Below are 15,944 nucleotides of genomic sequence, written 5' to 3'. Positions count from 1 at the left end.
TTAAATAATAGAGCTCCAAAAGAAAACTATTCAGCAGTAGAATTTGTATAATTGCAAATGAAGCTGGTAAAATTGTGTGACATGTCTTGTGTGTGGGTATATTTGGCTTGCTTTGATATGGCTTAAGTAACATATTGGGTGGAATAGACACGGGCAGGTTGTGATGTATAATTTTAAATCTTGTATTTGCAAAGGTAGATGTTTCATCCTACCCTTTATTGTCTCTTAATATGGCTTTTATTGTGTGTTTGGCAAGTCTAGTAATCTTTGTCTAAAACTGTCCTTTGACTTGCTTTTCTTTTTCCTGAGGATGTATACCAGGCTCCTTTGCACCAGTGCAACAGCAAGTTACTACAATGGATATGTACCTGCATGTGTTCAGATAGCTCAGGGTCTCCAAGCTAGTTGAATGTGTAAAGCAGTCCTGAGGTGGCACAGACACCTGTAAGTACTAAGGATACGCCGATACAGAACAAAATCCCACAAGTTTTCTGTTCCGCCTCACTTTGAAGTTCTTTGTTAGCACGGTAGTCTGTGATTAAGACATGGTAACTACACTCTTATTTTTTTGTTCTTTAGGAAAAAAAATTGTGATGTTTGATAGAGATAAAACATGTGATGTTCAAGGAGAAGAAAAAGTTAAAGAAATATTATTAGATGAGGACAGCCATGGCAGCAATTAATAAGAATAGAGGTTTCACTGCTTTGTGTGTTGAGAACATGTGACTGCTGTTGTTCAACCTTGGAAGCTTGGATCCCTGTGAAGGAAATGCTGCAAGTTAAGGCAGCATTTGGGCTGTACTTGGGCTGTAAAACAGCATTACTTGGGCTGTAAAACCTCATGCATTACTGACTCTAGAATCATGGTCTAGTAGTTCTGGTGTTGAAACAAGGAAAGTGTATATAAAATACACATTTACAACCCAAGCAGATGCTGCTCTGCTAACCTGGTTATCAAAGGTGTGGATGGTTGTTTCACTATCTCATTGTATATTTTTGAAAACAAGGTCACCTGGGAAACAAGCTCATAAGAGCTTTGATTTTGCTTGCAGGCTTCACCAAAATGTTAGAACTGTGAAAAGTTATTGTAAGACAGGAACTAGCCTGCATTTTCTTGATTGTATGCAGCTTGAGGTGAAATTGGGGTGAGAAATGGAATGGGTGTGTGGTGGGTGTTACAACAGAAGGACAGATGAAATTAAGAACACTTTGGAATTGCCAAACCAAAATTTTCCTAACCTCATAAAACTTGAAGATTAAAAAGATGGATTTAATTTACAGTAGCTCTTTTTACTGTGAACTGGACAGAGGTTGATACTAGAAGGTAACATCTTTCAAGTCTTCACTCATTACTACCTGCAATGTCTCTCAGAAATCAGATTAATCTAGATGGTTTGAATTACAGGCTATTGCTATTTTATTCCCTCACATCTGGGAAAAGTTGTAGATACTTTCTTGTAAAATTATATGTATTCAACAGGAACATATATTATCCCTGTATTTTCATGGGGCTATCTTTGACTGCTTTTTAATAGTTCTTGTTAATAGTACAGCTGTTAGAAGTCGATTGCCAGTTAAAATAAAACCCAGTTTGTTCTAGAAAAGTTCCACAGACTAACTCATAAGCATCTGTATAGTTGTGCACATAAATTGCCATTAGATGTCTATCAATAGTCATCTGTTCACCCTTTATAACTGGAAGGAACAGAGGTTTTCTCTATGTTAAAAATTGGAAAAGCCTGCAAGAATTGCAATCCTTTATATGCAACTGCAAGATAAGAGCCCAAATCTCAATCATGTTTAGAGGTTACTAATTGAAAATAAGTATCAGTGTTTGGCTTTTAAATAAAACATTGCTACCAACAATTGTTTAGATGCAGGTGAATAGAGCAGAACTGGTAATGACAAAATAAACAATTCTAGTTGGTTTTCACTGCTGTCAGTGGCAATGAATTAAACAGCACTTTGGGCTCTCAGCTGGTTGCTAAACAAAAGTATTTGAAGAGTGAAAGTTTCACTTGACCTTTTCCTACTGAGCAGCTGGAGTCTAGTTTATTCAAGAGGCACTTAACCAGCCTTGATTTCTGTGACAGTGCTCTTGGGCACTTTTGTCTTTGTAGGACAGTCTCCCTGGAGAAATAGAGCGAGTAGAGCCAAGGCCTAAGGGCCTTCCTTGGAAGTTCGATAGAAGCTGCTGAGCTGACAACAGTGGGGTGTTTCTTCAGTGTGGTGCTGCTGGGGTACTGTCATTTGCCCAGAAGAAAGAGCTGGGATGTTCAGCGCATGTCTCTTGCTTTGCTGGCTTCTGTGTGTTTGTGCAGAGCACTATAATGGAAGGAATATGATCAAAACTATGAAAAAGCAGAGGTTTTGCCTCTTCGGTTATTAGAGAGCTAACTTGTCTGGACTAGTCTTGTACTATGTGAGTCAGTAAAATGAGTGAAACCACCTTGTGTTGGAAAAGGCATAGTTTAAGGTAGGTTAGGCCAAGCATGGGTCCTGTGTTATGTAACATTATGCTTTTAACAAACCAGTAAGAAACAATTCTGTGAGCAGCTGCAGCTGTTGTAACATAGCCCACATCACGATGCCTTGCAACCTTACCCTCCAAAGGTGGAATTCAGCCAGGGAGTCTGCAGACAGTGCTTGGTGGTAGATTTGACCGTGCTTGGCTTTACAGAGTGCTGCAGCCAAACCCTGGTGAGAGGGTGAGCTTTCTGCTGAGGGAGTTGCATCCTGCGTCTTTACCAGACAGTGATTAGAAAGTAGTACTAGATGTGATTACCAGACTCGGAACGTGGGGTAATACTGTGGACTTCTTTAAACTGATCTTAAAAAATGGGTGCGATGCGAGGGGTTGGACTGGATCTTAAACATCTCTTTCGCACCCGATGCTTCTATGATTCGGTGGAAACGCTGTAGAGCACGGGTCAAGGCCAGCACAGGGAACTCGCATTCGGGCGTGTCTCTGGTTTGACATTGCCCGGGGCAAGGCTGCGGGAGCACGTGGCGCAGCTGGCAAGCTCCGCGAGCCGGGCGGCGATAAGGAAGGAGCGGGAGTTGAGGCGCGGGTGTTAGCGCTGGACGGCGGGCTCATACACGCCGAGTCCCGGGCAGCAGAGTCCGTGCCGCTGGGTTCCTGGGCAGCAGTGTCGGTGCCGCGGCGCTCCCGGGCAGCCGTGTCGGTGCCGCGGCGCTCCCGGGCAGCCGTGTCGGTGCCGCGGCGCCCCGCGGCGCAGCGGGCCAGGCCCAGACCGGCCGCGGGGCGGGCGCGGCCCCGCCGCGGCGCAGGCGCGGGCGGGAGGGCGGTGGCCGCGCGTGCGCGGCGGTTGGCGTGGCGCCTCCGCCAATCGCGGCGCGGGTCGTTGTGCGGCGGCCCCGCCCCTGGCGCGGCGAAGGACAAGGTGACGGCGCGGGGCCCGCGTTCAGCCTCTGCCGCAGCGGCTCCATCTTGCGAGGTGAGTCGGGGCGGCGCGGGCCGCCCGTCCGCTGGGGACCAGGCTCAGGCCTGGGGCAGGGCCGCCTGCGGGTGGGGGGCCGGGGTCCGGCGGCTGCGCCGTGCCGGGGCTTCCCGGTCCCACGTCGCTCTGCTCTTCTCGCCCGCCTCAGGTCGCCATGTTCTCGTCCATCGCGCCGCTCGCGCGGCACAACCCGTTCTACGCGCCGCACTTCCAGCTGGTGCAGGACGGCGTGAGGAAGCGCACAGCGGAGCCCGCGGCGGCGCCCGCCACGCGGCGGGGCCTGGCGGCCGCGTCCGCCGACGAAGGTGAGAGCGGGACGGAAGGGCCGCGGCGGAGGCGAGGCCCGTGGGCGTCCGGGGCGGCGGTGCTTGCGCTGTCCCCGCCAGCACGGGCCTGTGCCCGCCGGGGCGGCGCAGGGAGGGTCAGCGCTCAAGCGGGGCTCGGCCGCGCCGGGAGGGGCCGGCGCTGGGCCTACGCGCCCGCTTGGAGGACGAGGAAGGGCACGGGCGGGGGAGGCGCTGGCAGTGCTTCCGCTTTCCCGGTGGTTTGTGCTGAGGAGCAGGAGGGATCCGGGCTTGCCGGGAAAGGACACGGGAAGGTTCTAGTGCAGAGTAATCACAGAGACCCCCAGAGATTCTGTTTTGGAGGGCAAAGAGCACTTCTGGTAAGGCAGGGTCTGCAGCCTCGGGCACTGAGGTTGTAGGTCTGTACTTCTTTCATCGGTGGAGAAGAGCAGTGAGTGACTCTTTGGATTCGAAAGATCATCCCTCCCATCCTTTATCCATTTTTCTCTTATTTTTTTTCACTAGTTTATTTATAGCTGGGCATCTGAGTCTCTAGATACATTAGGGGTGCTTGCTGCTCTTCTTTTTTAGTTCTTTTTTTCTTTTTACTAGTTGTGGGGCATACACCAGATAACTTGCTATTTAAGATATAGGGATGCACTTTAGAGTTAAGTGCGAGTGCTTCCCGTATGCTTCCAAGTCACTTTTTGGACTTCTGAAGGTCAGACCTTGATGGTACTTGCAGTATCATAGAATGGGTAAGATTGGAAAGGACCACAGTGAGTCATCATCATCCTCACAGGTCCAACTTCCCTGCTGAAGCAGGGTCGTCCTAGAGCAGATTGCACAGGATTGTGTCCAGATGGCTCTTGAGTATCTCCAGGGAGGGAGGCTCCACAGCCTCTTTGGGCAGCCTCTTTCAGTGCATGGTCACCACAGTATAGAAGTTCTTCCTTATATCTTGACAGAACTTCCTGTGCATCAGTTTCTGCCCATTGCCTCTTGTCCTGCTTGGCACCACTGAGAAGAGCCTGGCTCCATCCTCTTGACACCCTCCCATCAGTACTTACAGACAACAATGAGGTCCCCTTTCAGTCGTCTTTTCTTGAGGCTGAACAGACCCAGCTCCCTCAGCCCTTCCTCATAAGTGAAGTGTTGCAGTCCCCTCACCATCTTTGTTGCCCTTTGCTGGACCCACCGAAGGAGCTCCATGTCTCTCTTGTACTGTGGAGCCCAGAATTGGGCACAGCACTCCAAATGTAGCCTCACTAGGGCTGAGTATCAGGGGCAGGATCACCTCCCTCAACCTGCTGGCAGTGCTCTTCCTAATGCATTGCAGGATACCATTGGAGTGGCCTTCTTGGCCACACGGGCACGCTGCTGGCTCATGGACAGCTTGCTGTCCAGCAGGACCCCAGGTCCTTCTCTGCAGAGCCGCTTTGCAGCAGGTCAGCCCCCAGCCTGTGCTGGTTCATGGGGCTGTTCCTCCCCAGGTACAGGACCCTGCATTTGCCTTTATGAAACTTTAACACAGTTCCTCTCTGCACATCTCTCCAACCTGTTGAGGTCCATCTGAAGGAATGCACAGTAGTAGAGGTGGATATTAAAATTTTAATTATTTTAAGCTGTCGATAACTTAAAAGCATCTCTCTGGTTTTACTTTAAAAAAAAAAAGAATTGCTTTCAGCAGGCTATCTCTTCTGAAGTAACATGATTATTGAAGTATTTTAGTGCACTTACATGAGCATTCATATAATGCATGAAAGAGAGACAGGTTAGGTTTTATAAAGTTTTCAACAAATTATTTGCAGCTTTCAGTGTAGTAATCCTGCTGCCAGCTAACTAAAGCCCTAAATCACTCTTTGGTATGCTAAATATATTCAGTAGGTGCACTTACTTCTTTAAAGCATTATGCTTAATCTTCATCCTGTTTGTGGGCAGTTGTGGTCAAAGGTGGCCAGTTTTTCAGTCTTTGTAATCTTTTCTGCTGAGTTCATTATTTCATGTACCAGTTGGTTCTCTGGCTTTTGTGTTGAGAACCTAACACAGTGCAGAAGATATCTGAACTTGCACAAGGTCACACAAAGTCAGTACAAGCTACACGACCTTCTGAGATCAGCTCAGGGCATCAGCCACAACACAGCTCAGAGATGAAGTATTTTATGACCAGCTCATGGAATTTGTCCTTGCTAATGTGTCAAATGGGAAGCAGAGATATGAAGTAGTTACGATGTAGCTGTCTCAACAGAGTAGGCATATTTTTATGCTGTATGTTTATACTTGAGTAGGTTAAGGGTGTTTGTCTTAAATCAGTCCCTGGGTATGTGAGAATGACTTTCTTCTCTGTACTATGTGGTCAGCTGGTTCTCTTCTCAGGTTATGGTTTTTAAGAAATTTAACTCTACTTCTGAAAGTCCAAGATCATCTGTAGCTTTATTTTCCTAATACTACTGTACCACTACAAACGTAGGCACCTCTAAAGAGCTCAAGCCTAATTGATACTGGCTTTCTAAATTACTGTATTTGAAGACTAGGCTGTCAGGTCAGTCTGAATAGCATCGTAATACAGCACATACATAAAACTCTACTTTTCTGTGGCTACTGTATAGGTTTATCCCTCTCAGTTGAGGAGTATGACTTCTAACAGTAAATTACTTAAAGAAGGGCGGTGTGAACAAACAGTTCTGGAATCTGGGCAGCACAGTAGCAGGTGCAGGGCTGTTGTGCTGTTGGCCAAAGACACAGCTAGACAGAGCTGCCCCGAACAGACCTAGAGTCTGTTCTCTGATTACACCTGCATAGAAAGCCTGGGCTGTGTGTATTTAACCAGCCATTCTTGAAAGTCATAAACAGACTGTTTCTGCTGTCTGCAAATCTGCTAGCACAGCCAAGCTATCTCGGAGCGATGTGTAAGTCCCAGATCAGCATATTTCCAGTCTTTAGCAGTGTCTCAGTTAAAGATAAGTTATTCTGATAACTGACTTTCAGCTTTAACCTTAGGTTCACTATGTCATCTGTGATTTGATATTTATTATTTTAGAATAAAGAAAACTTTATTGTTTTGGTAGTTTTTAAGAGTAAGGTGAAAAATGTAACTATAAAATGTAATGTAGAATCTGGAACACTTGTGGGAAGGAGTGCCTTTAAAATAGCAAAGTTATGAGCTGGGTAAGCCTGCTAGTGTTACCTGCTGCTCTGTTGATGCTGTTGAACATCATTGTCTATTTCTCTTGAATTCATAACCAGATAGATTGGGCAAAGAAGCTCTGCATAAGATAGGCTTTTGCTGGCTTTTAGTTTTCATTAGTGTTTCTTGGAGATAGTTCTTATTAAGTTGTAACACTTTAATGTCTATTTCATTATATTGAAGTGACACCAGTAGGTTTAGTAGCAAAAGATTAAGCCTTTCTACTTTTGGGAATATTTTTGCATAGTATATTATTTTCTGTATGTTTATTCAGTATATTAGTTTTACTTATGCATTTAAAATGTTAAGTATTACACCTGTGCTGCTACTGTATGCTTATTTTGTACTGTTGTAAATTTGAGTGTTTTCTATTTGCACTCACTGATCCCTCTGTAGCTTTGTCAGAAATGAAAGAAGAAAAGGGATTCTTTTTTTCCAGCTCCAGTAACTTTGCTGTATAGGAATATGTGAAAAGTAATAACTTGTTGTTTTAAGATTGGATGGTTTTTTCCACAGTATATACACTGTATGGAACAGTGCATGTGAAGTATCCCTTGATCAATTGTTGTCTGAAAGATTCTTTAGTGAACCTTGTGTACAAGCATTCAGTGGGGCAAAAAACAGCAATCTGCAATTTCATCAAACAAGCACTTGAGATACTGTATTTGAAAGAAAATTTTTTTAAAAGCTGTATAAATAATGTGAATAACACCAGAAAATATATCTGCATATCTCCAACACTGATATTGTAGATTTTTATAGTCTCTACTTAAATACAGAAGTTAAACTGTCATAGAATATTTAACAAAAGAAGCTTTGTCTTTTGAGTACTAGAGGAATACTATTCTTCCTTAATTCCTGGATATAAGAAATTGTTAGTCTTTGCAATTTTGAGTCATAATTTCTGCTAGTAACTTCTGGGATTTTACATGGTTTAAGTGTGCTGTGAGCTAAAACTTCACTGTTGCTTCCTTCGCTTATTTAAAGGGACAAATTCAATTTGGAAGACTTAGAATAAAATCTTGTCAGTCCAAACTGTTTTAATTTGAAGCAAAAGTATTATTTTTCATTATAACACTGTATAGTCAAATAATGCAGCATGGGAGATTATTTCAGTTTAATACTTTTGGGAAAGTAGCCCTTAGTTTTGTTTCTTTTCTGATCATTGTTACCGTTTATGATTGATCATATATATGTATTTTTTTCCAATTAACTAGAATACAGCTGTGCATATGGCTCAAACAGATTCTTTCTCCTTTGTGGTCTTGGTGGGATTATTAGCTGTGGAACAACACATACAGCACTGGTTCCTCTAGACCTGGTTAAATGCAGAATGCAGGTTTGTTCTGCATGTTATGTGATGACAGAGCATGTTTAATGTGGTATGTTTAATTACTAATGAATTGGAAACATAAAATATACCTGGGACATCACTGTCCAGCAGTGCATGGAGCTTATATAAAAGCATGGTGTGTCTTTTTTTTTTGCTGCAGAATACAGTTGTGAATATGGCTCACTCAAGTTTTATGCTCTCTGTGGCGTTGGTGGGGTCCTAAGTTGTGGCCTGACACACACTGGTGTCGTACCTCTGGATTTAGTGAAATGTCGTATGCAGGTTTGTATAAACTTAAACATTTCTTGAACTTCTATTTTCTATCTAGCCAGCATATTAAGAGTTTGCAGTAGGGATGCAGTATTTTGTGGATGACAAGAAGCAAGTAAACTTGAACGCTGCTTTATCAAATCTACTGCTGTAAGACTAGCAAAATACCACTTTCAAGAGAAGTAAAGGTATTAAGGATAATCTGGATGAATTGTTTTTGACAGCATTTAAGGTATGTTTAACTGACTATATTTGCTAAAAGGCACCCACCACAGTGTTACTCTGCTGGCTGGTTGGCTGTCCAGCACTGTTACAGTGCTTTTGGAGTAATGAAATAGTATCTTTTGGATCTGCGTTTTTTAGCCTGGAGTGACATGCATGTGTAATTTGATCCATTAACACTGTGGCTATCAATGCATGGCTTATGGATTGGATATTTTCTAATGATGCCACTTTGAGAAGCGTGGCTAAAACTTGATTTGGTATCAGGAAGGCCCTCAGTGCTTGCAACTGCTTTCCTTGAAGTGGTTTTTGATTAAACTGAAAGGAACATCATTGCATTGCATTTATGACACATTAAAATCATCCTGTGAACAGCCATGAATGAAAACATACTAGTGGATTTATTCAGGCAACTCTGCAAGAATGAAGCAAATTAAAGCACATTTGTAAATTTCTGGAAATACAGTATTGCATAGGCTGTTGCATAGGCTGACACTGATTATAAGAATGGCCATTTTGTAATTATAGAACTTCTGAAATGAGGAGAGAACTATGAATTAGTCAAACCTCCTCATCACACTAGGAGTATGCATGTGCTATTCTTCAAAATTGTGTTCTTCTGAATGGCCTTTATTTAACAATGTTTACCAGAGAGGCTTTTTCACATTCTTGAGAGCACCTGAAATTCTGGTCTCAGACTAGGAAATCTGTAACACATCAGACGTGCTCAGTGTTCCGTTTTATTACATTGTAAGGGTGGTGATACTGCCCCTTCACTCTCCAGCACTTAGAGGGAGGTTCAGGAGGAGGGTTCCATGTGCATTCCAGGTGTGATCTTGTAAAACCTGTCAGCATTTATCTCTTTACAGATCCAGTACAGAGCATGTTACTAATCCTTCCTAAGTTCTCCAGAAGTAACTGTTGCCTGCCCTCTCATGTCTTTTTAAGAAGAGGTCACCTTTGCCATGGTTTAACTGAAAACAGGACACCTGTTACACACCTAATAACTAAGCATGGTTCTGACTTGAACATAGTCTCATTTTACAGTGCCCGATTAAATATCCAATTTTCTAAAATTATGTCTTTTTAAAATTGACATATTTAGGTGAACTAGATCTCAAGTATATTCCTAGACTGCAAGACAAAAATACTGGCCAGTGCAGGTTGGCATGCACGTCCCATAGCTCTTTCTGAAAGCTTTGATTGGCATCCAGTTTGATATCTTCTTATCCTCTGAGGAAATGTGGGATGATGTCAAATATGAAAAGTAACAGTGGGATGTGACTTAATTACCTGTTAAAAAGTTTCTGCTAAATTACTTCCTTTCACCTGAAACAAAATTATTCAAGTCAGTCTTTTTAAAATTTTGTGGGCAGAAAACAATTTGTGTGTAGCCTTTATTGCCAAGTCAAAGTACAAATGTAGAAGTTTTTGAATTCTCTTCGATCTGCTTTGCTCCATCTGTCTTAGTCTGACTATGTGGAGAGATCACACAGGAAAAGCAACCACCTCTGATTAGTAAACAGGTGAATCATTATGTTTCTGGCAGTGCTTGGGTGTTACATAGGTTTAGTGTGTAAAGTAGATGAGATTGCTGACAGGACCCATTAACTTTTTAAAAAATCTGACCTATCCATAGTTGTACCAGTGCACCATTTACAGTGTTAGAACAGGGATTTCAGTAAATCTTTTCATTACAGTCACATTGTTAATTAGAAGAATTGAAGTAAAACAAAATTCAGTTTGGTGGTTTCTGAGTATTGGGGAACATACTGGCTGTTAAAATAAGTTAGGGTTTGAGATTAGCAAGTAACCATTATGGTTACGTTAGTGTAACTTTGTGGTGAGTACATCATCTGTCCGGGGAATTATGGGAAGCCGGATGTCTGAGGAATTTAAAAACTAAAAATTTTGGATGGGGGTGTGAGAAGGAAAATAGTAAGCTTTCTCAAACATTTAACTGCCTGTTCTCTTTAGGTTGATCCACAAAAATACAAGAGCATCTTCAATGGATTTTCAGTGACAATCAAGGAAGATGGTGTTCGTGGCTTGGCTAAGGGATGGGCTCCAACCTTTATTGGCTATTCCATGCAAGGGCTTTGTAAATTTGGTTTCTATGAAGTTTTCAAAATCCTGTATGGCAACATGCTGGGAGAGGTAAGCCTTAAATGTTTTATGTAAAGCTATATGTCTGCAGCATAATAGTATTAGTGATAAGGAGTAATCACAAAGGCATGATTTATTAATAAAAATATGTTTAAATGAATTTCAGGAAAATGCCTATTTGTGGCGTACTTCGCTATATTTAGCCGCATCTGCCAGTGCGGAGTTTTTTGCTGACATTGCTCTGGCTCCAATGGAAGCTGCTAAAGTTCGTATTCAGACACAGCCTGGATATGCGAACACTCTACGGCAGGCTTTACCCAAAATGTTTGCAGAAGAAGGCATCTGGGCGTAAGCATCTCTTCATTTTAATTGAAATTCTTGATGTTCAGTACATTTCGTTAATGAAGAACTGCTGCTATAACTAATTCTGGCCTTAGTTTGTAATACTTTGGTCTTTGTATTTCAAGATAACACACTTCAGGCAATTTGTGCTGAACTGTTAATTCCACATGCTCCTTAGATCCATCTTTGTGAGTATCTTTGTGCTGAGTTCTGCTGGATAACTTCAGTTTCTAGCAGTTCCACTCAGAGATATTCAGCAACTTTCTGGTTGTACAGTCAAAGATGCTTGAGTCATTGGCATGTGAGAGTAATATAACTGCATGTTAGCTTTCTGTTCTGATAGAAGTGGCTGTAGATGTACAGGTCATGTCTCACTATCAGGACTTGGCTGGTATGCAGACATTGGCATTACTGCACTGGTAGTATCAGTACTACATTGCTGCAGTGCACTGTAATCTGAAAAGTGACTACAGAAACTGCTGTGCAGCCTGGGGACCGGGAAAATTTGTATTCATGTTGCTGTTTTAAGGTAGTACTCAGGAATGAATACAACTTAATTTTCTGTAGGTATTGACTGCATTACAGGTCGGTATGAAGAAATTGTATTCTTGATAGCAGCCATAAAAAATTTATTTCAGGTTAGAAATATACCTTAAATACTGAAGAAAATGAAACTGAGTTTGTCTCTCCTCTGATTAAGTTTCTATAAAGGTGTTGCTCCGCTGTGGATGAGACAGATTCCATACACAATGATGAAATTTGCCTGCTTTGAACGTACTGTTGAAGCTCTCTACAAGTACGTTGTTCCCAAGCCACGAAGCGAATGTACAAAAGGAGAACAGCTGGTAGTCACATTTGTTGCAGGCTATATTGGTAAGGAATCTTCAAGTCCTACACTTCATTAATGGATTACTGCAACTCTAGGGACCTGTTGCTTTTCAGAATATTAAGCAGATGTCACTAACATGGGAGAATTTACTTGCAACTTCAAAATGTGGAGGAGAAATAACTATAATCAGTCCGTTAGGGGAAAACGGGTCTGTAATAGGACACTACTCTTAACCAATGTTGATGGCCGCATTTAGAAACTGCAGCTGATTTAAGTGAAAATTTGCATCTTTTTCAGTCTTGGGAAGGTAAGAGAAATTTGGATGGAAGGGGGATTTTCAGTATCCAAAGATTCACAAGTTTTCTTCTGGTTGTTTTCTTCTGCTCAGAAGTTTCAGCTGGTTGTACTTAGTGTGTCCAGTAATGGTACAGCTAAAACATCACAGAACTAATGTCAAATTATTCTTTCAGCTGGTGTGTTCTGTGCAATTGTTTCCCATCCTGCTGACTCTGTGGTGTCTGTATTGAACAAAGAAAAGGGCAGCTCAGCTTCACAGGTTCTTATGAGGCTTGGATTCAAAGGTACATTCTTACTTTCATGTATTTTGGATCAAGTGTTTTTGGTGTTTTGGAGAGGATTTAGTTTTTTTCATGCCATTTTATGCTGCTCATGCTTTATGGTTTGCTCTCCAGGTGTATGGAAGGGTCTGTTTGCTCGTATCATCATGATTGGTACCCTGACTGCACTACAGTGGTTCATCTACGATTCTGTCAAGGTTTATTTCAGACTTCCTCGCCCACCTCCACCTGAAATGCCAGAATCTCTGAAGAAGAAGCTTGGTCTAACTGAATAGACAACTCATGGACTGCTGGCTGCCCCAGTGATGAGTTTCATGAAACTTTTATATATTTGACTATGTAGAAAACAAACTCTATACAATGTCATTATTGGCTGTGCCCTCATCTCACATGAGGGTTTAAATTCTACCACTGTCATTGCCTGAAATAAATGAGAAACAGAGTGCTTAGTGTCTGTTTACTACTGCATATGTAAGCTTCATTTCATAGTAGCAAATATTTCAAATACTCTCCTGGCTTCCCCTTCTCCCCCCCCAAAAAAAAGTTTAAAAAAAAATATCCTGTTCCACAGTTTAGAAGCTCTAGAGAAATGTTACTCTTCCACTTAAAATTAGGCTTTCTCTGTTTCCAGAGAAGTGCCAAGAACCTGTCCTTGCAGAACTGCAGAAAATTAACTGCAGTCGTGTGCACTTTGAGCCCACTGATCATTTGCCTGTAGTAAGCTGTTACTGTAGAACAGCTGAACTCCTGAATGGCTGAGATGAGACTGGAGTCTGATTGGGCATCGTGGTCATGATATCAGTGTTCCCCACAGAGATAAAAGGAACCTTATGCATACTGGAGCTGTTTCTGCCTTGGGATGGTCATCCCAATTTAACTTATACTTACTTGACTAATTTCTGCTTCTGTTGGCTTTGAACCACACCAAAGAACTTGGCCCTTCTGATTGTCCTGTGGACTTAAACAGTAGTTGCTACCTCTTAACTAGGGAAAAGCTGATGTTAATAAAGATTTTAAAATATATTTCGCTACTAATGGTGTACTTCAGCTTTACAGTAAAATAAAAGTGGTGTTTTATCCTAGAGTTTGAAAAACTTCTCCCTACATTTGCTACAGCTGTAGTTTTTTATTTCAATTATTTTTTGTCTGAATTAAATTAATACTGAATTATGGTTGAACCATGTATTTCTGCAGCACAAGGAGCCATACCAGGTTTTTTGGACATTGATGTGAAGAAATACATGCTCCTTGGCACACAAGAGGAGACAGTTGAGGCAATGTTAAGGTATTTGTTCTTGAATTTTTTCTCGAGTCTTTTAGTGAAGGGTGATCATGCTGCCTTCTGCATTTCACCTGCTCAATAGCCCACAGATGAATCACTACACCCTATCCAGCTCACAAAGTAGAGCTGGAGCTGATGTGGTTTTTGTGCAAAACTGTGGATATGCTGCCTTACAGCATGTGTGCTGTTGATACTGAACTGAGCTTGGCACTCACATATGTTATCCTGCTTCTTCCTCTTTACTTGGCTCCTTCGGAGCCAAAAGGACAAATCTGGCAGGTGCTATTGAAATGGCATAAACGTACTGACTGCTGCATCTTGCTGGAGTTGGATGTGCCTGTTATTGTAGCACTGAGCATCTCACCCCCTGGGAAAACTCTCCAGCTTCCAAAATTTAGAATAATTATGCTAAATAAGGAAGCTGGGCCTTATTTTGAATTGTTGCCTTTCAGAATGCGGAGTAAAAGCTAAAACGACACCATTTTCCTGTCACCATGACAGTAATAAAGGCACTCTTAGAGCAGCTGGTATCTGCTTGCATTACACAGCAAAGTCCAATACCCTAAGTCTAAATAAAGTATTTGTACAAGTACTTTGTAGTTGAACTAAAATTATTTAACGCTAAAAGTATGCAAACCTTGTTTCCCCATTGTGCATGGGAACCTTTGGAATTATTTAATGAGTCATTAAATGCTTGTAAGAGCTTCCTTGGAGAAGAGCCTTTACTATGACTTGATCTTGTATCAAGACTGTTTGAAATTGTGTGTATGGTGCAACTTGCTAGGCAGAACTGTCACTTGTGTATCAAGTGATACTGGATATCAGTTTCTCTAGAGGCATGTTTCAACTCAGTAGATTTTTCTTTGTTTGCTGAAAGTTCCTTCTAATCCTGGGGAAAGTGGTCTGTCAAATTTTAAGCCTGGCAGAAGAGTGAAACAAGCTTGGCTCATGCAGTGAGGTAGTCTGTCAAGCAAGCTAGTGCTGAGCTAAATTTCTCAAGACTCTCATTCTATATGTGGAGCACATATGTGGAGCACATCGCACATTTTTTCTCTAGGATTGAGTCAGTGTTGCACAGTTGTTACAAATATGTACAATAATAAGAGAATCTTAAGTCCCTTTTCTCATCGCTTAAGGGTAGACCTAAAATTATCTTTTTAAAGATGCTCAGATAATTTTATCTCGGTAGATCTGAGATAAGACTACAAGGAGCAGCCAGCAGTTCTCCTTCTGTAACTGAGAAAGGGAAAATACACTTAGTGCTCCTTGCAGTGTTGTGTTTCAGGGGAAAACCCAAGACGGGGAGAGAATTGCCTTGCAGCTGCCGGCTTCATTGACATTCAGCCATAGGATTGTTCAGATGCTTGTTAGGAAAGGGGGTTGCTTAAAGGGTTTCCTGCTGGTGTTTTAAATAAGCTTCAGTGGGAAAAATGTAGTATTAAGATGCATTTAAAAGGTCAACTTTGTCATTGATAACTGCTTTGTGCATAATGCCTGGTACATTTTCCGAAGGTTCAGATGGAGCAGTGGTGCTTTTGATGGATTTGCATTTCCATTGCAAGGAAAGTCCTGCATCAAAAAGGGGTACCCCATTTTGAACTTGGATAACTCCAGACCCATCACTATACCCCAAAGTGCTCTGTAAAACATGGATTATGTATATGCTGCTTGTGTATATTTTATGAAGGAGAAAACATCCTTTCTTGCTGGTTTTGGAGCTGAGCTTTTTTGTTTAAAGCATACCATATACATAAATTTGGAATAACAAGTGCATTTGCACATGGTGTTTGTATCAGGTTGTACTACAGATGAAATGTGCTGACACTTGCTGATACTCGCGGAAATGTCTGTTGCATATCATTTTAAAATGGGCTGTAATAATACAAATAGTTGTAACTCATTTACATTTCTACATAGAAATGATGTAGTTCACAGTGAAAACAATAAACATCCTGCTTTTTTATAGCAAATATGAGTACTTTGGGTAGATGAGCTTAATAGCTGCATGGCCTTGTTACAGAATACAATTTTTGTAACTCAGTACTGGGGA

At 42.0% G+C, this 15,944-nt stretch overlaps 1 protein-coding gene and 1 non-coding gene across 3 annotated transcripts; both read left to right on the top strand.

Moving 5' to 3' along the window:
- Window positions 1-3,349: 3,349 nt before the first annotated feature.
- On the top strand, window positions 3,350-15,864 carry SLC25A3 (solute carrier family 25 member 3). 2 transcript variants are annotated; one of them, XM_032107821.1, is made up of 8 exons: window positions 3,350-3,458; window positions 3,610-3,766; window positions 8,150-8,271; window positions 10,735-10,914; window positions 11,030-11,211; window positions 11,906-12,078; window positions 12,505-12,615; window positions 12,727-15,864. In XM_032107821.1, exons 2-8 carry the CDS (start codon window positions 3,616-3,618, stop codon window positions 12,885-12,887), a joined length of 1,080 nt encoding a protein of 359 aa, XP_031963712.1. In that variant the 5' UTR covers window positions 3,350-3,458; window positions 3,610-3,615; the 3' UTR covers window positions 12,888-15,864. The 2 variants fall into 2 exon arrangements, with proteins under 2 accessions (XP_031963712.1, XP_031963711.1); XM_032107820.1 differs by lacking the exon at window positions 8,150-8,271 and adding an exon at window positions 8,426-8,547 and having other exon boundaries at window positions 3,351-3,458.
- LOC116443660 lies at window positions 11,370-11,609 on the top strand. Its single transcript, XR_004240017.1, has one exon. It is a non-coding gene; the product is annotated as a small nucleolar RNA SNORA53 (small nucleolar RNA).
- Window positions 15,865-15,944: the final 80 nt, after the last annotated feature.

The sequence above is a fragment of the Corvus moneduloides genome, chromosome 4 (assembly GCF_009650955.1).
Source record: "Corvus moneduloides isolate bCorMon1 chromosome 4, bCorMon1.pri, whole genome shotgun sequence".
NCBI classification, from domain to species: domain Eukaryota; kingdom Metazoa; phylum Chordata; class Aves; order Passeriformes; family Corvidae; genus Corvus; species Corvus moneduloides.
This window is presented reverse-complemented; position numbering and strand designations above follow the sequence as displayed.